General features: G+C 34.9%; 1 protein-coding gene across 1 annotated transcript in view; it reads right to left on the bottom strand.

Annotated features, from left to right (window-relative positions):
- Positions 1-4,123: 4,123 nt before the first annotated feature.
- LOC149802466 (leukocyte receptor cluster member 8 homolog) overlaps positions 4,124-23,829 on the bottom strand; it is a 59,259-nt gene continuing 39,553 nt past the window's right edge. Inside the window, exons 11-15 of the mRNA XM_089951713.1 lie at positions 23,195-23,329; positions 21,332-21,400; positions 11,971-12,100; positions 10,437-10,644; positions 4,124-7,653 (exon numbers count right to left, since the gene is read on the bottom strand). Coding sequence (XP_089807839.1) covers positions 7,494-7,653; positions 10,437-10,644; positions 11,971-12,100; positions 21,332-21,400; positions 23,195-23,329 — 702 coding nt within the window. The 3' untranslated portion in view covers positions 4,124-7,493. The remainder of the gene's footprint in view (positions 7,654-10,436; positions 10,645-11,970; positions 12,101-21,331; positions 21,401-23,194; positions 23,330-23,829) is intronic.

A 23,829-nucleotide genomic window follows, 5' to 3' on the forward strand; every position in this document is an offset into this window, starting at 1 on the left:
CCAGCATCTTTAGTTAGATTTTGTCTGCATGACTAGTGTGTGTTTTATTAAGGACGTAAAATTACATAGGATCTATAAACAGATGTACGTATAATAGTCTTAATTTTTTTATTGGCTGGTGTGGTTTGGACGGTTCTAGTAATTTCCCTTTGGTTGAGCTAAGTCACATGATTAGGCAATATCGAAATAAATTGATTTGTAAGATCCGTCACGTGGGGCATGTTGCAAAACAGGGCCATAATCGAAGGTGTATACAAGTTGAGAACTGAACAATCACCCATTCCCATTTTGGAGTTTTTTTTGTGTTCCTGTTGCAAGTCTTAAGACGTGTTTTATGCGGTATTTAGATATTATTCAAGGTGAAACATTTGTTTGGACTGTTCAGTGCAAATAGAAAGTGCTCAATTTTTGGACTAATATTGTTCTGGACTATTGTGAATTATAGGAGTTCTGGACATCATTTTTACGTCACGATTCTTGGCATACCAGTTCATATCCGGTTTTGAAATTTGTACGAACTTTACGTTCTTTTGGATTTTCCAAGTACTTCATCAGGATTATTTTTGATTTACTTCATACTATTATAAGTTCCTCTAACATCTTCGTTCATAAGGTTGATAATTAAATTATTGTTAAGTTTGACAAGACTTCTTGGTTTTGCTTTTTTCTGTTACTTAGTTTGTGATCACAGAGTCGTAACACTGAAATTTTATAAAATGGTATCTCTTGGGCAGAAAGAAAATCGTTTCCAATGTATTACATACGAAACACCGTTAAAAAAATACTTCACTTGTTCTGAAAAGAAACAAGTCTGGAGATTTTATAACTTTCATGTAGATCAAATGAAACTCATCGGGTCATATTTGACACGATTTCCATATGGACCAAACAATTATAACAATAGTGTTGGAAACAACATTTTCACTGAATTTATACTTCCATAACTGTGATCGTGAATTAAACATATATTCTGCTCTAACTACATGCACACCAGAGTTTTGATAGTCTGCATGTGGCTTCCCGTTATCATGCTTAAAAATTAAGTTTAAAATCGTGGTCCCTATGCTACTACTTAATGACAAGATAAGACGAGAACTCCATCCCATTTGGACAAGTATGGCATTGAAATATGCATGTGCATATAGTGACTCTGAACATATATATCATGTTTAAAAAGTACATGAAAATTGTTGCAAACTAGTTTTAATCACGTGAATGTTAAAATTGAACAACTTAATTGCTTGCCATTGTTTGTTTTCTTGTTGCAGTATACATCTTGGTGTTTACTGAGTATCTTACAAAATGGGATGACGCTGAAGCGTCAGACAAGAATAAGTACACCGTTGTATGCATTTGCAACCATGGAACCCCAAATAATTATTTGCAGACCAAGGGAGAGAATTTTGCAAAGAAATTGACCAGTTCTTTTCCAGCCAAACAGACAAGTTATCACTATTATTTCTCGTATATAGTCACTGCATTTGTTGGTCAATTCTTAACTTTTTGCCCAAATCCTAACAAATCATTTGTTAATCTAAGGTATCTTCAAAAATGAACTCATGGTCAAGTTCTTTTAACAGGATATCCAGCCTACAAGGGTGAAAGGGGTAGTTTTTATCCACAAGTTTAATGCCGCACACACCTGCCTACTATAAAAATTCATTAACAAAATGTTAGATCAAAAAGGTCTATATTTCTTGCATAAGTATAGTAAAACAAAACATTAGATCATCATTCGCTTGACCTGACAAGTCAAATGAAGTTCATAAAATAAAGATTATGTACCCAAACACCAAATTTATACATGCATTTTCACGTCCGAATATCATTTATGATATAATGTGATGCAAGCCCTTTGTCGAGGTGATAAATTTGAAAACTACTAAGAACTTCATTGGTTGATGCAATTTAAAATAGTCGCCATCCACAGTTTTAAGATATTCAACTTGACCTGAACCCACAAGCCATTCTACTTCCCTTGAACTCACATATCTACTGCTATGGACAGCTAGCTCTACATCCTAGCCGATTATTTGTATTTTATCAGCTACATAATGTGAAGTGACTATGGGATGCATACACACCTCACATCAGTTTCAGTAACAAAAGAAGTCTGAAGCACTTAATTCACAAATATAACCATATCTTTCAATATTAAACAATAATAGCACTTAATTCACAAATATAACCATATCTTTCAATATTAAACAATAATAGCACTTAATTCACAAATATAACCATATCTTTCAATATAAAACAATAATAGCACAGACAGCTACACCATAGCCTCTGACACTTTACAAAACCGTCCCTGCCATTTAAGCAAGACAATTGGGATATGGATCACATATTTCACTTCCGTACCAGCATTAATGCCTATTTGCTCACTCTTCACATTCAGACAACATCTGCTATTTCTGCGAGACAAAATAGTTCCTCCAATTTATTGTTGAGGCAGTAATTTATATCAAAGACATCAGAAATTTTCACCACAGAAAAGAAACTAAATCTATTCTGATCACTTTTTTTACTGTTTCTGTTGTATGACTGACTGTTGGATTAAACGAGAATTTACAAACGAAAATATATTTTGATCATTTGTAACACCTCAAGTCAAACCTGGCTTTGTAAATAGAATAAATAATCCGTGGGATGATTAAGTTTATACCATAATTGATATAATGAAAGACATCATGCTCACATTAGACAGCCTACAGAACAAAAAATACGAAGTGTTAATACTGAAGATATAATAGGCAGTGGATTGCCAACACCTGGGTATAATACTTACTCAACAAGAAAATAATTAGTGAACTTGAAAAATTACATGAAGTTTAGTCAGAAAAGAAGTGCACTTCTGAAAATCGTAGGATGATTTGTGGTCTCATAAAGGACACACGCTCAACTCATTCACCTCAGTAGCAAAACATGATGGTTTGGAGGCGGTTATATTTTGAAATTTTTACTAAAGTTGGACTGGATACTGTTTTGGCATATGTGATACGTGTCAAACGTGATTAAAGGTACTGTGAAAAGCACAGTGGTTCATACCACTGGAAACAAATACCATGGTAAACCATTATACTGCATACCTCTAATAACAATCTGATTAAAATCAGATCTCCACTGTCCTACATGAAGATCTGACCCATGATAATTACCATAATTGCTAATTTTATCAGCCAATCAGATTAAGTCTTATATCTTCATGTTTGGAAGACTGAGCAGTATATAAGAGCATCAGTGTGTGCTTATCAATTTGATTCACTTTCAAATTTCTGAAAGCTGCATTTCCACTGGCTAACTCAAAGGTCACCAGAACATGACTCTTAAGCGGTCACTGTTGGATCTTCACCAAGGTCAGTGGAGATCTGATTTTAATCAGACTGCTTCAGAAACATTTTCAGTGGAAAATTAAACAAGATTTCAGATAAAACAACTGTTTCAATGGGAGGAGGTTGGAAAAGAATGTGTGGACTTGACTATGTTGGGTGGCATGTTTTGTACTTTGGTTAATGTCTATGCAATCCAATATTTTAACTTGAGATAGTTTAATATTTGTAGAATAACTGTCTGAGCATCACTCTGCGTCAGATCTGATCACTGTGATCTCTACCACTATGCTAAATGAATGTTTCCGAACATAAGATTTTCTATTTTAATTGACTAAATGCATACCTTCTTCAGTTTTAAATTATGTCATTTACAGGAATTTTAAGCAATTTCTGTCATTTAAATCTCCCTTTTGCACACACATACGCACACATAAGTACTGATGCCAACATTGGAGTTATACAACTGATATTTTGTAGACGACAGCAAAAAGCTACCCAAACTTAATACATGGTAGACACCTGGAAACTAGATTTTTCACACCCTGTACACAGCTGAATGAATGAACAGACAGACTGGGACTGAGAAAAAATATTTGTAAAACATGTTTCAAGGTACCAGGGTAGGTAACCAGACTGATTCACTGATTAACTCAGATGACTGATTGATAGTGGTAGAGTGTAAAAATATGTGCTATGAATTTCAACAGGAAGATCACAAATACAAAAGTAATCTTAAAAATATAAAACCAAAACTTAATTTCTGGGAAAAAATGAAGCAACGTTTGAAGTACTGCTCATTCTTTTCTTTATTTTAATGAAATGTCACTTTACATTATCTACAGCTGAAAAAAGAAAATCCGCACTAAGAGAGGTCATAAGAAATCATGCAAGCCTGACAACAATAATCATCATCAATATTCAACAACCATAACTCTTACAAAACACAGATACTGATACATCAAAAAACATGGCAGTGTTAAAATGAAATATATTGCCATAATGAAACACTAAAATTTCCATCCATACATCCACACACAACAGCACTCATACTAAGTCATTAAATTCACACATACATATTTCTTCATACAGCAAAATACAAAAATATCATGGATATTATACGCCCGCTCTATGCTGAATTGTCCTGTACACAGACATAAGTTGGGCTTAAGAGATTATTGTCCCATGTGTTTTAATGACTGGATCTTTAGTCAAAAGTATATGATCCATCAATAAAGGATTATTTTCTTTTTAGACTTACCAAGACCATAACATCCGACCATTAGACCACAAACCCTAAATTCAAACTATCCAAGTTTTGTCAATGATCTTGTTCTACAACAAAAGTTTGTTCAGCAAAACCCCTTTCTATCTCACAATAAACCTGAACTTAATGTAAACTACCTTAATGCTAGCCCTCCACAAACTTTGGTTAAGGTAAATTTTCGACAACTCAAGCCATTTTGCAAAGACCATTTTTCTTCTTTAAGTTGCTTATCCCAAAGTTAAAAATATCCTCCCAGTTGGATCCAGTTCAATATAACAATACTCTCCATTTTATGGTAGGCATATAAAAACAAAAGTCCCTCGAAGTGATTGTTGCTCTACTGTCCAAAAAGAAATGTCATTCAAGAACACCATTTTTTCATTTTAATTCCCCTGTGTTAAAATCATCTAAGATATTCTTCAGAGAAATTATTTTCAGAGTAAAAACTATAGTGACCATAGTGAAAATCAGAAAGATCATCAGCCTTTTCATCAGGACCAAGAAGACATCATAAAAAGTCTTTTAGTAAAAAAGCCATGCTGATATATGACCAGCCATTCAGGTGGAGTAGTGACATGAGGATGACAACTGTGGTGGCCATACTGGTGGCATCATTTTTATTCAAGACTAACTATGCATCACAAGCCTTTCCTGAAAAACCCAAGCTGAAATTACCTTCTATTCAGCTGAAGTTATAACAAGATTTTCAAGATGGCTGCTGTGGTGATCATATTTGATATCTGAGCAGCATCATTTACATTCAAGATCGACAAGACTTTGGGATGAATATATGTGTAATGGTTGATGCCAATCCTCCAGGTGTTTTAGGAGAAGCAATAGCAATTGTGTGCTAACGGTGTGATGGATGCAAGAAGACAGACAACAGGCCATCCCATAGCCTTTTTTCTCTACAACCAGTAGAGCTAATAATCAAGACAATCGTTCTAATGTGCAATGATTAAAATGGAGAAAACAATTTTACTTTGTAAATGATGCCAGAGGGTTCATCAGCCTCTTAAATAATTTAGCACAGCTGCAGATAAGTGAAATATTCATATTAACTGTACAAGTACATATGCTTACATTAAGGGAGACAACTTGTAAACAAACATTTAAGTAAAATTAACTAGTACAAGTCAACTTGTACGCAACATACTTACTATGACATCCTACGATTTAATATTCACACTGATATATAGTATACTGATGTATAAGATATACATAAAAATACACACACATATATATATATATATATATATACACATATATACACACATGAATGAAAGACGTAGGTATATTCTGTTGGAACTGCATGGACAACTCTTCTTCCTCCTACACCTCTTCACCACAACTTCTGTCCAACATGAATTCTAGATGACATTTGTAAAATCCACATTGAACAGAGTTGTGGTAGCTGGAACAAGGAAGCTGGTAAGAAACGGGTCAGATGCAGGCAGGCAACAGGTCTGGCATTGGTAAGCACGGATCTAGTGCTGGTAAGCAGCAGGTCTGGCGCTGGCAAAACCATGGGTCTGGAATCTGCTAAAACAATAAACTGAAAAAAAGAGACATCTGCAACCAAGGAATAATTGTGCTGTAGCCAACATCTGGGTGCTTCATGAATGAGATCAACCAAGTCCAATTGTGGTCACTTCTCTGTGCCAAAATTCACAATCAACTCCACAAGATTTGGATCCACTAAAAGAGTTTAGCTCTCCGATGTAAAGTGGATTTAGGGTTGTGATGGGATGAATTAGACAAATTTATCAAAATGAACAGTCCCATTACAGCTGACATGACTGGAGATCTGAACTTACAGGTCCTGCTAAATGTAGTATGCGAACTTAACTGGTATCCATACTTACATTAACTAAATTAAAACATCACATGACAAGGCTGATAAAAGGTGATGAATATCCTTTTCACTTGCTGAAAATTCATCGGTAATCCTGCATTTCTGACATTGTATTGTGAAGTCCAAACGGTAATAAAATGCCTTAAAAGTCACTTCCTCAATCCAATGAATCATCACTCAGTACATACAAGGTTTGTTGCTGGAGATGTCATCTCATGTTCTAGGTCCACATTTAGTATTGGTTTCGGTAATGCAAAGTGTCTTGATTTCAGACAATCCATTATCATACTTAAAGAACCGTAGTTATAGCTTGATGAAAAAATCAAAAGTCTAGAATAGAAGCCTGTGACTCCATCAGGCTTTCTCCTTTTAGGTTCTCAACCTCTGACAACAGCAATTCATACTGAAAACTAAACATCTGTTGAACTGTTGGAGAAAAAAAAAAGGTCGAAATATAATAACCTCATGATTAGATACTAATGTTCCAATATTCTCTTCCACAGACTAAAATAACTGGATGCATCTGATTACAATAAAAGTTCATTTCTTTCCGTTCTGTAAATGCTGCTGTAACAGATGAAGAACTTAAAAACTGGAAGACTCCAATGCTAACGCATAATAAGTGGATCTGGAATACAGAGTTCTGCCACACATGAAACATTTCACCAGTAAAATGCATGGAATGTCTGTGCTTGGAATCTGTCCCTTTTACGTTGGTGTACTGATGCAAATGTAACCTTAAACTTAAAAAAAAAAAAAAAAAAAAGTAAAAAAAAAATGGGAAAAAGCAAATAGCCAATAGAAAAAGGAGATTCTTTAGCCATAACCTCATCTTATCCATTTCTGATGACTGCAGACTGAGACCGACAAGGAAATCAATACGAAATAGCTCTGATAATGACTGCATCTGTGGAATTATGAAAATATTTGGAGACAGCTACCAGAGCTGTAGAAACCACATTCATTTTTTGGTAATGTAGGATCAGCTTAGAGTAGTGAGGGGAAGCAGCTGCAATAGGGTAAGGGGAGAGTGGCTTTTCTACAAGGCCTGAACTGCTGCCATGCTCGACTTGCAGTCCATGTTGGATTCGTCTTCATTCAAAGTAATCCCAAATCCCTTGAGGAAGTCTACAACCTCGCCACTATCAGAGAAGCCGAGTTCTTCCTTGACGTAATCAACACTCAATGTTGGCCGATATCTTTACATACAATTTACGCAAGTGGATTGTGATGGAATAGGAAAATCAGCCAATGAAAAAGAAGAGAAAAATATATATCAATTCAAGAAACAAAATGAGTCATAAATAAAATTACTAATAATTACCTCTAATAAAATATAAACTTACCCTTCTACTTACCAGTCCAGTGGATATATATATATATATATATATATAAATAAAATACAAGAAAAAAAAACCATAATAGTAAAAAAATATGTCCATCTTAATATTTCATCAAAGCAAGAACAGCAATATTTTTTTCTAACTCTATTATGATTCAAGGTGGACATTAATTTACCTGTTGTACATTAAGTAAAATGCCTTTTTATCTAAAGAGCAAAGAATGAAAAATGTAATCTGATTACAGATACTACATCTGTGGCCATCTAGGTTTTTAAAAATTAAAAGTCTATCCCTATCATGATGTCTGTTACATTACCTGTTATGTCGAAAACCTGGCACAGCCATCCTTTTGACCAGCTATAATGAAAACACCTTACCTGCTTCAATGCCAAGTTAAAGTGATGCCTCAGCCTATCTAATATGTATGTGTGTGTATGTATGCATGTGTGTATTGTGATACTTGAAAGACAGATTACACATAAGAGAACACAAAACTATTGTATTCCTTGACAACTCAATAAGAATAACATTTTGTGATAAATAAATGTAGAATAAAAAAACAACTGGCAAATCATAAACTGCAAAGAAAAAATGGAGTTGTTTTCCTAAAAAACAAAACTCTAATCACGAAAGAAACATTCCTGTGACATATATTCACATCATCACTTCAGTGTTTCTCCAATTATTAATACAACTGCTAAGTTTCCCCTTTAATATTGTTTATAAAAAATGAAAAATAAACTCTCTCTTTCTACTGATTCTACTTGGAATCTGGGAACAAATGCCAAATTCAAGTTTTTATATACAGAAATTCTGTTCAAATCAAATATTAATTAAGAAAAGAACATTCCCTGGAAAATGATCACATTAATATAATATCCCTTTTTCTTCCAATAATCCAGTATCAAGTATACTTACCTGATTAATGATTTATCAGGTGTGAGCTTAATCACAGCTGACTTGGGAATATGTGTCTATATTTGCAGTTTCCAGAGGAACTGTGAAGCCTAAAGCCATCCCAGTTTTAAATCAATGTGGCAAATATGAACCCACTTATCCCACCACCCCTTTTTCCCTTATTATGCCTATCCTTATCCCACCACTCCTTTTTCCCCTTGTTATGCCTACACTTATCCCACCACCCCTTTTTCCCTTGTCATGCCTACACTTATCCCAACACCATTTTTCCCTTGTTATACCTACAACTTCAGACTTAGTGCCAGCTCTAAGTGCAACTGTTGTGCAATAGTTTCTTTTGATAATGGAATGTAAGCCATCTTGGTATTTTTACCAATGACTTCATATACCTATGTCTGCAGTAGGTCTTATTCCAGAAGTAAGAATATTAAGTCACTGATTATAAGCAAACTTTTCTCAATGCCTTGCCATGAATTTGAAGACAATGAAGTATACTGAAATACGTACAGTAATGTGTTAACTGCAAGATCCTTCACACCTGATAATATTTATGGTCCTAAATATAACAAAACAAGGGCAAGTGTTAAAATCATTCATTTTGTACACGACATTTCAGATGTCTCAAGATCATGCAAAGGAAACTTCAAGAAATAAATGATTGCCTAACACTACCTTGAATCACATCTATGTCAATAAATGATTGCCTAACACTACCCTGAATCACATCTATGTCAATAAATGATTGCCTAACACTACCTTGAATCACATCTATGTCAATAAATGATTGCCTAACACGACCTTGAATCACATCTATGTCAATAAATGATTGCCTAACACTACCTTGAATCACATCTATGTCAATAAATGATTGCCTAACACTACCTTGAATCACATCTGTCAATAAATGACAGCCTAACACTACCATGAATCACACCTATGTCAATAAATGATTGCCTAACACTACCTTGAATCACACCCATGTCAATAAATGATTGCCTAACACTACATTGAATCACATCTATGTCAATAAATGACTGCCTAACACTACCTTGAATTACACCTATTTCAATAAATGATTGCCTAACACTACCTTGAATCACACCCATGTCAATAAATGATTGCCTAACACTACAGTGAATCACATCTGTCAATAAATGATTGCCTAACACTACCTTGAATCACATCTATGTCAATAAATGATTGTCTAACACTACCTTGAATCACATCCATGTCAATAAATGACTGCCTAACACTACCTTGAATCACACCTATGTCAATAAATGATTGCCTAACACTACCTTGAATCACATCTATGTCAATAAATGATTGCCTAACAATACCTTGAATCACATTTATGTCAATAAATGACTGCCTAACTCTACCTTGACTCACATCTATGCCGATAAAAGCTAAAATGTAAATCAAGTGCATTTTACCTCATGAAACTTCATTTTGCTAAGCGACAAAATTCACTGAATTCAAAAAATTAACAAATGAAAAAATGTCTTAAATTATGACTTTACAAAAACTCATTTAAATGCCAACTGTTGATCCAAATTTGTGACTTTTATTTCTTAATATGCTAATGAATTTTATCTCCTTCCTTATCCAAAGTTTGAGGCAAAAGACAGTAACAGAGACAGTAATTCAGCGATGTGATATACACAATGAAAACTTACAAAAGGAGAAGAGAGGTAAACCAGAAAATTGGGTATACATACGCTTTTATCATTGCCTTAAGGGCAGATTTTCGGACACGTTCCACGAACTTGTCCATCAGATAACCTGCCATTTTGGGAGCACATAGATAAAGCTTGTAAAATCTATGATAGTTATTTAATGCCCAGGCTGATCTAACTTGTAATGCATGTTGTATACACTCATCCTTTCTGTCCTCTTTTGATAAAGATGCCATGGCAGTCGTCAGATCTGAGATTAAAAATATGAAATATTACAAACTGGCACACAAATGCATTGCACTTAAAACAACAAAAATGCATAAACAATATTATACTCTATCTTAAATGGATCACCGACCATAAGGTTTTATTAGATGGATCACTGACCATAGGGTTACATTAAATAAATCACTGACAGACCTAAAAGGCCTCAGTAAAGCAGTGGCTTTTCCCCCCCACCAAGTTAGACTAGTTTTCAGCAATGTGTAACAAATATCATGTATTGCAATTGTCAACCAGGAAAACCTACATTTAAAAGTCCAGAAGTGTGATTTAAGACCGAAGCAATGACGGTAAGCATTGTGTTCAAGTAAAATGTAAAGTTACCATTTACCCTTCTTGCTTTTTTTCCCCAAGAATCTAAATATGTAGTTTCATTCTTCTGAACTATTAGGACCTTTTAAGAGGTTTATCATCCCTTTTATTCTGAACTGTTGATCAAAGGATGCCATCAAAAAAAAAAAAAGCAATAGTTTGATTATGCCGACATTTTGCATCACAAAATGTGCAGTTAAAATTTTTTTAGGTATACCTTTAAATTAGTCTGGTACCCTGACTGATTTCACTGAATCTAATATGAAAATTCCTATCCAAACACAGACACGGCACTATCAGGATTTTACCATATTTCTGTAATTTAGGCTTTATTCTTCAAGTCTGTATCTTAAGGGTCATGTCTAAAAGATTTACAGCAAATCTGTAAGGGTTGGCAGGTCAGCACTGATCATTTGGTCAGTAAATTCAAGTCTGTATCTTAAGGGTCATGTCTAAAAGATTTACAGCAAATTTGTAAGGGTTGGCAGGTCAGCACTGATCATTTGGTCAGTAAATTCAAGGTTTATAAGCAAACACAAAACTGAAAAAGCATTTTTATCTTTCGAATAACAGTGAAGTAACTTGAAATTGATACAGAATATTTCCTTGATTTTTTCTAAACCTAATAACCTTTGAATCCTTGAGCTCAGAAGTTTCCAGTTGCTTATTAGTATTTGTGTTCATCTATCTAACATGAAAGTGTCGCATGGTTTCAATTAAACCCGAGATAAAGTTTTAAAACCTGGTTTTGAAAACGTCTTGCCATTTTTACTTGTTTCCCCAAAATTATTGTAGTTATTAGGCAACCCTGTTCTACTGTAGGAAATCAACAAATGCAGAATAAATTCTACCATGCCTGCCTGAAAATCCAAAGCAATACAAATTTGAAAACCTGGCACAAATTTTATAATCAGAATTGCAGCCTCTACCTTTGCAAGAAATTTTTTTTATAGCAAAAATGTTTTGGAAACAACCAGCGTACCTAAAGTATTAGAGGTGAAAATGTAGTACAATATCCTATACGCTGTGAACTCCAGTCGGTTTCCACTTGGGACCTCCTGGTACAATAACTTCAGCTGGGTCTGGCATTGGTTAAACTCCTCATGGTCTCCCTGTAACATTTATGAACATATTAGAAAAATTCTTCAGTTTCAGAAGTAAACAAATTTCTACTTTATTATATTCAATAATTACCAGTGTTTCTCCACAGGCCAATATGCCATATTGGTCCAATTCGCAGGTTGCCATTATATTCATAATACTAATATTAAGTCATTGTTTACTACTACCCAGTACCTTCCCATGACTAACAAGACCACTATTTGTCTGTAGTAGGTATCTATCACTATGGAAATAAAACAATTTGCTTACAGTGCAATAATGAACCTTTCAAGAAAAGATACATAAATGCAGCATATAAAATTAATCTTCCCTCAATAACCTTTAGCATCCCACATCAATTAAAGACCCAGACATGTGCTCAAGGAATGCAAGGCCTATAAAGACTCATCTGGCTTCCACAACAGTTTACCAATTTACTTATGTTGTATTTTAAGAATTTAACCGTATGGAAACTCTGTAATCTTGTAGATTTTAGCTAAATTATGAGTCTGATAACAATAACTTAAAAAGATGAAAGCATAAATAATGTTAAGTCATTTGCTTATTTTAGATTTATCCAGTTTCATGCAAAAAGTGCAATTAATGGTCTTCTAATCTAATACATTGCCTGATTTACCTGTAAAACCTGGATGATACTTGAAAACTAAACTCTTATTAATTGAATGTTTAATGTAAAATCAGTTCTCTGAGCAAAAGTAGGATGATTATCTGTCAGAGTCGGGTTAACAATTAGCCCGAGAGATTTCTTAGCATGTTCGACAAAATAATTATTTTTGTCATCTGTAAAGATAGATGGTATTATCCTACTAGACTGCAGTGTGGTGCCAATTTTCAATTTGAGACAACATTAATCTGCAACTTCTGAATCATTAAGTAGATTGGGTGGGCAGATGTCTCGGCGAACTTCCGAATCATTAAGTAGATCGGGTTGGTAGGTGACTGAGTCATTTTTAAAGGCTGTATCAGACTCATCTGCTTAGTACAGTGCATGGATAACAATAAGGCAAGTTAGTTTTTCAAGGTTTCAGAAAGAAGAATGCTCTACGAGGGTAGAAATTCGGGTAATTTGTATATTTTGGGCAGAAACTATCTCCACAGCTCTTATTGTTTTGGACATCAATGTTGAAGATAGCTACTTATCTGAAGTTTGATAAACTATGACAGTATGTTGAAGATAGCTACTTGTTAGAAGTTTGATAAACTATGACAGTATGTTTAAGATAGCTACTTGTTTGAAGTTTGATAAACTATGACAGTATGTTTAAGGTAGCTACTTGTTTGAAGTTTGATAAACTATGACAGTATGTTTAAGGTAGTTACTTGTTTGAAGCTTGATAAACTATGACAGTATGTTTCTATTTCTACTGAAGAATGGAATTAAGTGGTTTAGGAGTAGCAGATGCTCAACTCATGGGCATCCTTCAGGTAGTAACTTCTACGAGTTTTTTTTTGAAAACTCAATTCAAGAAGGCGACCCTCTGCAGGATAGCAATCTCATAGATGCTAAATCCAGAGAGCCTGATGTACCTCTACAGAAGAATATTAGTGCCTTAATCCAACTCTTACATGTAAAAAACGTGATTAGAACCACGTTAGTGCCTTAATCCAACTCCTACATGTAAAAAGTGATTAGAAGAAATTGTAACAAAAAAGAGAAAACAGGACAACCCTGGTTTTAGATTGTGGACAGTGAAGAAACCTGTAACTTCATAAAATACTATGGTGTTTTTAAATTCAAACATTGGCAGGGCTCTAAATTAGCGGTAGTCTGCTAGCCCGAGGCTAGCAGATTTCCTGTCGGACGAGTAACTTTCATAATGTTTATAGTCCGATGGGCTAGTAAGTTTCGGTTATCAATAGTCAGCGTTTGTTTATGCCATTCCCTAATAAAGACTTGACTTAGCAGATGTTCTGTAGAATCAAAGCAGTGGCCATTGTAAACACAGTCATAAAATATTAGCATGAGCAGATGAAGTCAATTTCTGCCTCGGAATGGTGCGTTTCTATAACAAGAATCCATCCGATTTTGTGCATTTCACTTAACAGTGCAAATTATGGTCCCGTAATTAACAACGAAAGTTTGGTAATTGATCCTAATTAATCTGATAACGAATTAAATGAAAAAATTACGTGATTTCACACTTTATTTCCTTGACCACAGTAACAAACTACAAAGTGGTATACCACACAAAAGAAAACAGCAAAAACTATTCAAAGAAATTAGTTCACACGTTCTTTTTGTTTATGGGTTTTTTTTGTTGCTCGCGACCCAAATGCTCCAACAGTCACAAACAGGAAACTACATATTTTAAATTTCCATTGAAATAATTATAAGAATTATATCAATTTATTACGATTACGTTATTGACACATCCTTTCCATACAGCTACTTTTTCTATGATGATAAGAACAGTTTTTATATTTTTCCCTTACAGGAATGAACAAATAATTGAATACACGCAGAATGCCATACATTTGTTGGGAATTAAAATCTCTGAGCATGGGCATCAAAGATTTGAAAATTTTCTGCCTTATTATTAATTTCATCAATACAATGAGGTTCCATTAATTAGGAACAATTACCAAACTTACGAATTAAGATTCCGTAATTGGAGCTGTTAAATACAACGCGCCGAGTGTCAGATGGCTTCGTTTGATGGGAATACACCTTTTCCAAGCTGAAACTAACACTATCTTCTGATGCTAATATTTTATAACAGTGTTTACAATAGCCACTGCTTTGATCAAGCAGAACATCCGTTGAAGTTGTCTTTGTTAGGGAGAGGCCATTTAATTGTGGGAGGGGTCAAAGACACGTGTTTTGAAACGTGTTTCTTGCTCTGACTTTCTTATATAAAGGATACTGTGCCATTCCCTTTCTTGCTTTAAATAATTAGCATCAGCTATACTATAACATCTCATATTTCAAAACAAGGCACAATTCCCTCCTTATAAGACAGGCAAATGAGGCATTTGATAGAAGGTGTTCAGCCACTAGAAAAAAAGCAAAAGTTGAATGAGAATGATGAGGAATAATTCTTATGATAGGGAAAAGCGTAATAGAAAATTTCAGAAGAAATGGACAAAAGATGGAATGGCTGAATTATGACGAGGAAAGGAATGTTATGTGGTGTAACTGGTGTATGCAATTTTTGTTGCAGGTTGTTTGAACTTTAAAATTGAATCGGTAAACGTACATGAAAGCTGTGTAACAATGTTTAGTGAACAGGACTAGTATAGATTTGGCAGGACTAGTAAATATCTCAATATACTAGTCCTTCTGGCTACAAAGAAATTTGTGTTAAATTCGAGCCCTGCACACAATACTGGATACACAGTACTTGTATTTATAAATAATTCAAAAGAGCTCTTAGCCACTTATTGTTTTACCCATGTTTTTACACAGCAATGTCCTATCTCAAGAAACAATCATGTCATTTGAAACTCAGCTGCATTAAACATTACTGCCATCTGAAAATCAGTGCAGTGTAAAAATACAACCCCCAGAAACGGGGTAAAAATTAATGTCACATCACCAAAACTGTGACTGCACTGTGACTAGGGGTATATAAACTTTGTATTCAGAGAATCTGGTGATCATTTACACAAACTGAATCGCGAAGATCTATAATCAAACCGGTCTGGGATTGGGAATGAATAGACACCCCAGAAGATGGTGGGGAATGCTTCCACATTTTTTCCCGGCAGTACCTTCTGTGAATTTTATATGAATTTGAGTAAACTTTCATATTAACCTGCTAGGAAATCAACATCTAGATAATACTGTGTTACAGTTAAATCACACAAAATGAATATCATTCAATATTTTGAGAACAAAACAAAATGTACCATTAATGAAGCATTTTCAAGTATCAGTTGTCATGGATTAAGTGGTTGTTATAAACAACAAAACTATTGACTCGACAAAGCATGATCTTTGTGTAGGGACAACTGGTCAACTTTCCCAAATAACATTTAAATACTCACAAAAGTTTAAAATAAATAAATTCACAGTATTCAGAATATAATTCTTCCTCTTGGTGTAACTTATACTGACCTTCTCCACTGCAATTCTAGCATGTATCTCGTTATAATTCTTTCCCTTGCTGTAACTTATACTGACCTTCTCCACTGCAATTCTAGCATCTATCTCGTTATAATTCTTTCCCTTGCTGTAACTTATACTGACCTTCTCCATTGCAATTCTAGCATGTATCTCGTTATAATTCTTTCCCTTCTGCAACTTATACTGACCTTCTCCACTGCAATTCTAGCATGTATCTCGTTATAATTCTTTCCCTTCTGCAACTTGTACTGACCTTCTCCATTGCAATTCTAGCATGTATCTCGTTATAATTCTTTCCCTTCTGCAACTTATACTGACCTTCTCCACTGCAATTCTAGCATCTATCTCGTTATAATTCTTTCCCCTCTGCAACTTATACTGACCTTCTCCACTGCAATTCTAGCATGTATCTCGTTATAATTCTTTCCCTTCTGCAACTTATACTGACCTTCTCCACTGCAATTCTAGCATGTATCTCGTTATAATTCTTTCCCTTTCTGTAACTTGTACTGACCTTCTCCATTGCAATTCTAGCATGTATCTCGTTATAATTCTTTCCCTTTCTGTTAACTTATACTGACCTTCTCCATTGCAATTCTAGCATGTATCTCGTTATAATTCTTTCCCTTTCTGTTAACTTATACTGACCTTCTCCACTGCAATTCTAGCCCTTCTCCACTGCAATTCTAGCATGTATCTCATTATAATTCTTTCCCTTGCTGTAACTTATACTGACCTTCTCCACTGCAATTCTAGCATGTATCTCGTTATAATTCTTTCCCTTCTGTAACTTACACTGACCTTCTCCATTGCAATTCTAGCATGTATCTCGTTATAATTCTTTCCCTTGCTGTAACTTATACTGACCTTCTCCACTGCAATTCTAGCCCTTCTCCACTGCAATTCTAGCATGTATCTCGTTATAATTCTTTCCCTTGCTGTAACTTATACCGACCTTCTCCATTGCAATTCTAGCATGTATCTCGTTATAATTCTTTCTCTTGCTGTAACTTATACTGACCTTCTCCATTGCAATTCTAGCATGTATCTCGTTATAATTCTTTCTCTTGCTGTAACTTATACTGACCTTCTCCACTGCAATTCTAGCATGTATCTCGTTATAATTCTTTCCCTTGCTGTAACTTATACTGACCTTCTCCATTGCAATTCTAGCATGTATCTCGTTATAATTCTTTCCCTTGCTGTAACTTATACTGACCTTCTCCACTGCAATTCTAGCATCTATCTCGTTATAATTCTTTCCCTTCTGTAACTTATACTGACCTTCTCCATTGCAATTCTAGCATGTATCTCGTTATAATTCTTTCCCTTTCTGTTAACTTATACTGACCTTCTCCACTGCAATTCTAGCATGTATCTCATTATAATTCTTTCCCTTGCTGTAACTTATACTGACCTTCTCCATTGCAATTCTAGCATGTATCTCGTTATAATTCTTTCCCTTGCTGTAACTTATACTGACCTTCTCCACTGCAATTCTAGCATGTATCTCGTTATAATTCTTTCCCTTGCTGTAACTTATACTGACCTTCTCCATTGCAATTCTAGCATGTATCTCGTTATAATTCTTTCCCTTGCTGTAACTTATACTGACCTTCTCCATTGCAATTCTAGCATGTATCTCGTTATAATTCTTTCCCTTGCTGTAACTTATACTGACCTTCTCCACTGCAATTCTAGCATGTATCTCGTTATAATTCTTTCCCTTCTGTAACTTATACTGACCTTCTCCACTGCAATTCTAGCATGTATCTCGTTATAATTCTTTCCCTTGCTGTAACTTATACTGACCTTCTCCATTGCAATTCTAGCATCTATCTCGTTATAATTCTTTCCCTTCTGTAACTTATACTGACCTTCTCCACTGCAATTCTAGCATGTATCTCGTTATAATTCTTTCCCTTCTGTAACTTGTACTGACCTTCTCCACTGCAATTCTAGCATGTATCTCGTTATAATTCTTTCCCTTGCTGTAACTTATACTGACCTTCTCCATTGCAATTCATGCATGTATCTCGTTATAATTCTTTCCCTTGCTGTAACTTATACTGACCTTCTCCACTGCAATTCTAGCATGTATCTCGTTATAATTCTTTCCCTTGCTGTAACTTATACTGACCTTCTCCATTGCAATTCATGCATGTATCTCGTTATAATTCTTTCCCTTGCTGTAACTTATACTGACCTTCTCCACTGCAATTCTAGCATGTATCTCATTATAATTCTTTCCCTTGCTGTAACTTATACTGACCTTCTCCATTGCAATTCTAGCATGTATCTCGTTATAATTCTTTCCCTTGCTGTTAACTTATACTGACCTTCTCCACTGCAATTCTAGCATGTATCTCGTTATAATTCTTTCCCTTGCTGTAACTTATACTGACCTTCTCCACTGCAATTCTAGCCCTTCTCCACTGCAATTCTAGCATGTATCTCGTTATAATTCTTTCCCTTGCTGTAACTTATACTGACCTTCTCCATTGCAATTCTAGCATGTATCTCGTTATAATTCTTTCCCTTGCTGTAACTTATACTGACCTTCTCCACTGCAATTCTAGCCCTTCTCCACTGCAATTCTAGCATGTATCTCGTTATAATTCTTTCCCTTGCTGTAACTTATACTGACCTTCTCCACTGCAATTCTAGCCCTTCTCCACTGCAATTCTAGCATGTATCTCGTTATAATTTTTTCCCTTGCTGTAACTTATACTGACCTTCTCCATTGCAATTCCAGCATGTATCTCGTTATAATTCTTTCCCTTGCTGTAACTTATACTGACCTTCTCCACTGCAATTCTAGCATGTATCTCATTATAATTCTTTCCCTTGCTGTAACTTATACTGACCTTCTCCATTGCAATTCTAGCATGTATCTCGATATAATTCTTTCCCTTTCTGTAACTTATACTGACCTTCTCCATTGCAATTCATGCATGTATCTCGTTATAATTCTTTCCCTTGCTGTAACTTATACTGACCTTCTCCATTGCAATTCTAGCCCTTCTCCACTGCAATTCTAGCATGTATCTCGTTATAATTTTTTCCCTTGCTGTAACTTATACTGACCTTCTCCATTGCAATTCTAGCATGTATCTCGTTATAATTCTTTCCCTTGCTGTAACTTATACTGACCTTCTCCACTGCAATTCTAGCATGTATCTCATTATAATTCTTTCCCTTGCTGTAACTTATACTGACCTTCTCCATTGCAATTCTAGCATGTATCTCGTTATAATTCTTTCCCTTGCTGTAACTTATACTGACCTTCTCCATTGCAATTCTAGCATGTATCTCGTTATAATTCTTTCCCTTTCTGTAACTTATACTGACCTTCTCCATTGCAATTCTAGCCCTTCTCCACTGCAATTCTAGCATGTATCTCGTTATAATTCTTTCCCTTGCTGTAACTTATACTGACCTTCTCCACTGCAATTCTAGCATGTATCTCGTTATAATTCTTTCCCTTGCTGTAACTTATACTGACCTTCACCATTGCAATTCTAGCATGTATCTCATTATAATTCTTTCCCTTGCTGTAACTTATACTGACCTTCTCCACTGCAATTCTAGCATGTATCTCATTATAATTCTTTCCCTTGCTGTAACTTATACTGACCTTCTCCACTGCAATTCTAGCATGTATCTCGTTATAATTCTTTCCCTTGCTGTAACTTATACTGACCTTCTCCACTGCAATTCTAGCATGTATCTCGTTATAATTCTTTCTCTTGCTGTAACTTATACTGACCTTCTCCATTGCAATTCTAGCATGTATCTCGTTATAATTCTTTCCCTTGCTGTAACTTATACTGACCTTCTCCACTGCAATTCTAGCATCTATCTCGTTATAATTCTTTCCCTTGCTGTAACTTATACTGACCTTCTCCACTGCAATTCTAGCATGTATCTCGTTATAATTCTTTCTCTTGCTGTAACTTATACTGACCTTCTCCATTGCAATTCTAGCATGTATCTCGTTATAATTCTTTCCCTTGCTGTAACTTATACTGACCTTCTCCACTGCAATTCTAGCATGTATCTCGTTATAATTCTTTCCCTTGCTGTAACTTATACTGACCTTCTCCACTGCAATTCTAGCATGTATCTCGTTATAATTCTTTCTCTTGCTGTAACTTATACTGACCTTCTCCATTGCAATTCTAGCATGTATCTCGTTATAATTCTTTCCCTTGCTGTAACTTATACTGACCTTCTCCACTGCAATTCTAGCATGTATCTCGTTATAATTCTTTCCCTTGCTGTAACTTATACTGACCTTCTCCATTGCAATTCTAGCATGTATCTCGTTATAATTCTTTCCCTTGCTGTAACTTATACTGACCTTCTCCACTGCAATTCTAGCATCTATCTCGTTATAATTCTTTCTCTTGCTGTAACTTATACTGACCTTCTCCATTGCAATTCTAGCATGTATCTCGTTATAATTCTTTCCCTTGCTGTAACTTATACTGACCTTCTCCACTGCAATTCTAGCATCTATCTCGTTATAATTCTTTCCCTTGCTGTAACTTATACTGACCTTCTCCACTGCAATTCTAGCATCTATCTCGTTATAATTCTTTCCCTTGCTGTAACTTATACTGACCTTCTCCACTGCAATTCTAGCCCTTCTCCACTGCAATTCTAGCATGTATCTCATTATAATTCTTTCCCTTGCTGTAACTTATACTGACCTTCTCCACTGCAATTCTAGCATGTATCTCGTTATAATTCTTTCCCTTGCTGTAACTTATACTGACCTTCTCCACTGCAATTCTAGCCCTTCTCCACTGCAATTCTAGCATGTATCTCATTATAATTCTTTCCCTTGCTGTAACTTATACTGACCTTCTCCACTGCAATTCTAGCATGTATCTCGTTATAATTCTTTCCCTTGCTGTAACTTATACTGACCTTCTCCACTGCAATTCTAGCCCTTCTCCACTGCAATTCTAGCATGTATCTCGTTATAATTCTTTCCCTTGCTGTAACTTATACTGACCTTCTCCACTGCAATTCTAGCATGTATCTCATTATAATTCTTTCCCTTGCTGTAACTTATACTGACCTTCTCCACTGCAATTCTAGCATGTATCTCATTATAATTCTTTCTCTTGCTGTAACTTATACTGACCTTCTCCATTGCAATTCTAGCATGTATCTCGTACACCTTCACTGTGAACTCATCCCTTATTCCTTGAACCTAAAAGTAACAAAATAAATCTCTAATAATGAAAACAAAATACAGTGTCAACCTTCTATACAATTTTAATTATATCCTCTGCCCTAAGTCTTTAAACAATTTTTTAATCTGCTGAAAGATTTCAAACCAATTAGCAATTTTATTAAGATCTGTAATTTAAAACATTGCTGAACCAGTTAATTTTCAAGAAGTAACAAGGCAGCAATTTTATATAAATCGACACACTAGTACCTAAAAAATGAATGAGACAAATGTATTTAGCAAGTTTTTTTCACATCAGACAAGGCAGTGTTCCAAGTTTTATCACATCAGAGAAGGCAGTGTTCCCAGTTTTATCATATCAGACAAGGCAGTGTTTCAAGTATTTATCATATCAGACAAGGCAGTGTTTCAAGTATTTATCACATCAGACAAGGCAGTGTTCCAAGTATTTATCACATCAGACAAGGCAGTGTTCCAAATTTTATCACATAAGACAAGGCAGTGTTTCAAGTTTTATCACATCAGACAAGGCAGTGTTCCAAGTTTTATCACATCAGTCAAGGCAGTGTTCCAAGTTTTATCACATCAGACAAGGCAGTGTTCCAAGTATTTATCACATCAGACAAGGCAGTGTTAAGTTTTATCACATCAAACAAGGCAGTGTTTCAAGTTTTATCACATCACACAAGGCAGTGTTCCAAGTATTTATCACATCAGACAAGGCAGTGTTTCTAGTATTTATCATAATTTAGTAATAAATGGGCAAGCTACTACAAAATTTTAGTAGCCATTTTGTATTTTAAGCCACCAAGCACAAATAAGTATCTCACCTTAGACACAGAGAGCAGTCAAATAAATGAACTGGATTTAGCAATGTCATAGTATGGACTATTATTGAACTTAAATGGATTAAGCAACGTCATCACCAGACTATTACTGATAAGTGAAATGGATTTAGCAATGCCACAGCATTGACTATAAGTGATAACCAAACGGATTTAGCAACAGTGCAGTATGGACTATTACTGATAACTGAAATAGATTTAACAATGCCACAGCATGAACTATTACTGATAAGTGAAATGGATTAAGCAATGCCACAGCATGGACTATAAGTGATAACCGAAATAGATTTAGCAATGTCATTGTATGGAATATTACTGATAACCGAAATGGATTTAACAATGCCACAGCATGGACTATAAGTGATAACCGAAATGGATTTAGCAATGTCATTGTATGGAATATTACTGAAAACCTAAATGGATTTTAGCAACATCACACACAGTATGGATTATTACTAATAAACAAAATGGGCTTAGCAACATCACTGCATGGACTATTACTGCTTTCACAGGTCCAGAGCTTACAAATATGATGGCACTCCATGCATCAGGATAATTATCAACTACTAAAACTAAAGTGAGAAAATCACCCACACAAAAGATAACAAGCCAAACTTTGGTAAATATAGGATTTTCTATGGATTTACATTTAATACAACCGCTTCATTAATTAATTTTCTGAAAGAATCTTCTGTCAATAATATAAGTACAAAAATGATCATAAGTCTTTATGGAAATGATATAAAACAGGCCTAAAATGGTACATACGACCTACATAAAAAACTGCAGTACTCAACCCATTTCAGTGAAACCATCATGCAAACACCTACAATTCTCCAGCATATTGACACATATACAATGCTAACAATTTATACTTTATATCTTGCTGACTTAAGAATGAACATATTTAATTTTTTTAGATTCATGGCATATTTTCATAATGACAAACATTTCCAAGTCCCCTTACAGTTAAGTCCTGTCTGATCGACTTCATCTGCTCACAGGCATAGTGGTAGTTCATGTTCTGCTTCCAGTGTTCCTGAACCATTTGTACAGACTTCTGAAGCACTGATGGGGGGCGGATTGTTTTGGGGTCTGGAGCCTGCAACATGGCAAAAATTTAAACTTGAGATGAATGCTCAAATTTATCTTGGACCACAACTCTAATAAATACTGCTGTCAATTGAAGACATTACTTAAAATGCAGGCAGGATGTGCATTTCCATAAACTGCACCAAACATGTCATTTAACTCGTACATAATCATCTTTCGATCAAACTAACTGATTCAGTTGTTTGAAATAATGACGTGTTCACAAAACAATGTCTCAACTTGAAAACAATACATAATATAAAATTATACCTGTACCTATTATTTCAAGAACTTCATTCCCAAAGTTTAATACCATCAACACAAGAAATAATGCATCACCACTAGAAGACTGGCATTGCTGTCTCATTATCTGTTAACTTAGAAGTCAAACATCACTTATCTGTATAAATTAGGAATAAATAATACGTGTTTTGCATGAATAATCTTTACATTAAAGTAAACTTTATAATAAAACTAAATTGTTCAGTTAAACAGAGAGTTTATATGATA

This window comes from Sinohyriopsis cumingii, chromosome 3 (assembly GCF_028554795.1).
Source record: "Sinohyriopsis cumingii isolate HCF-2022 chromosome 3, ASM2855479v2, whole genome shotgun sequence".
Lineage (NCBI taxonomy): Eukaryota > Metazoa > Mollusca > Bivalvia > Unionida > Unionidae > Sinohyriopsis > Sinohyriopsis cumingii.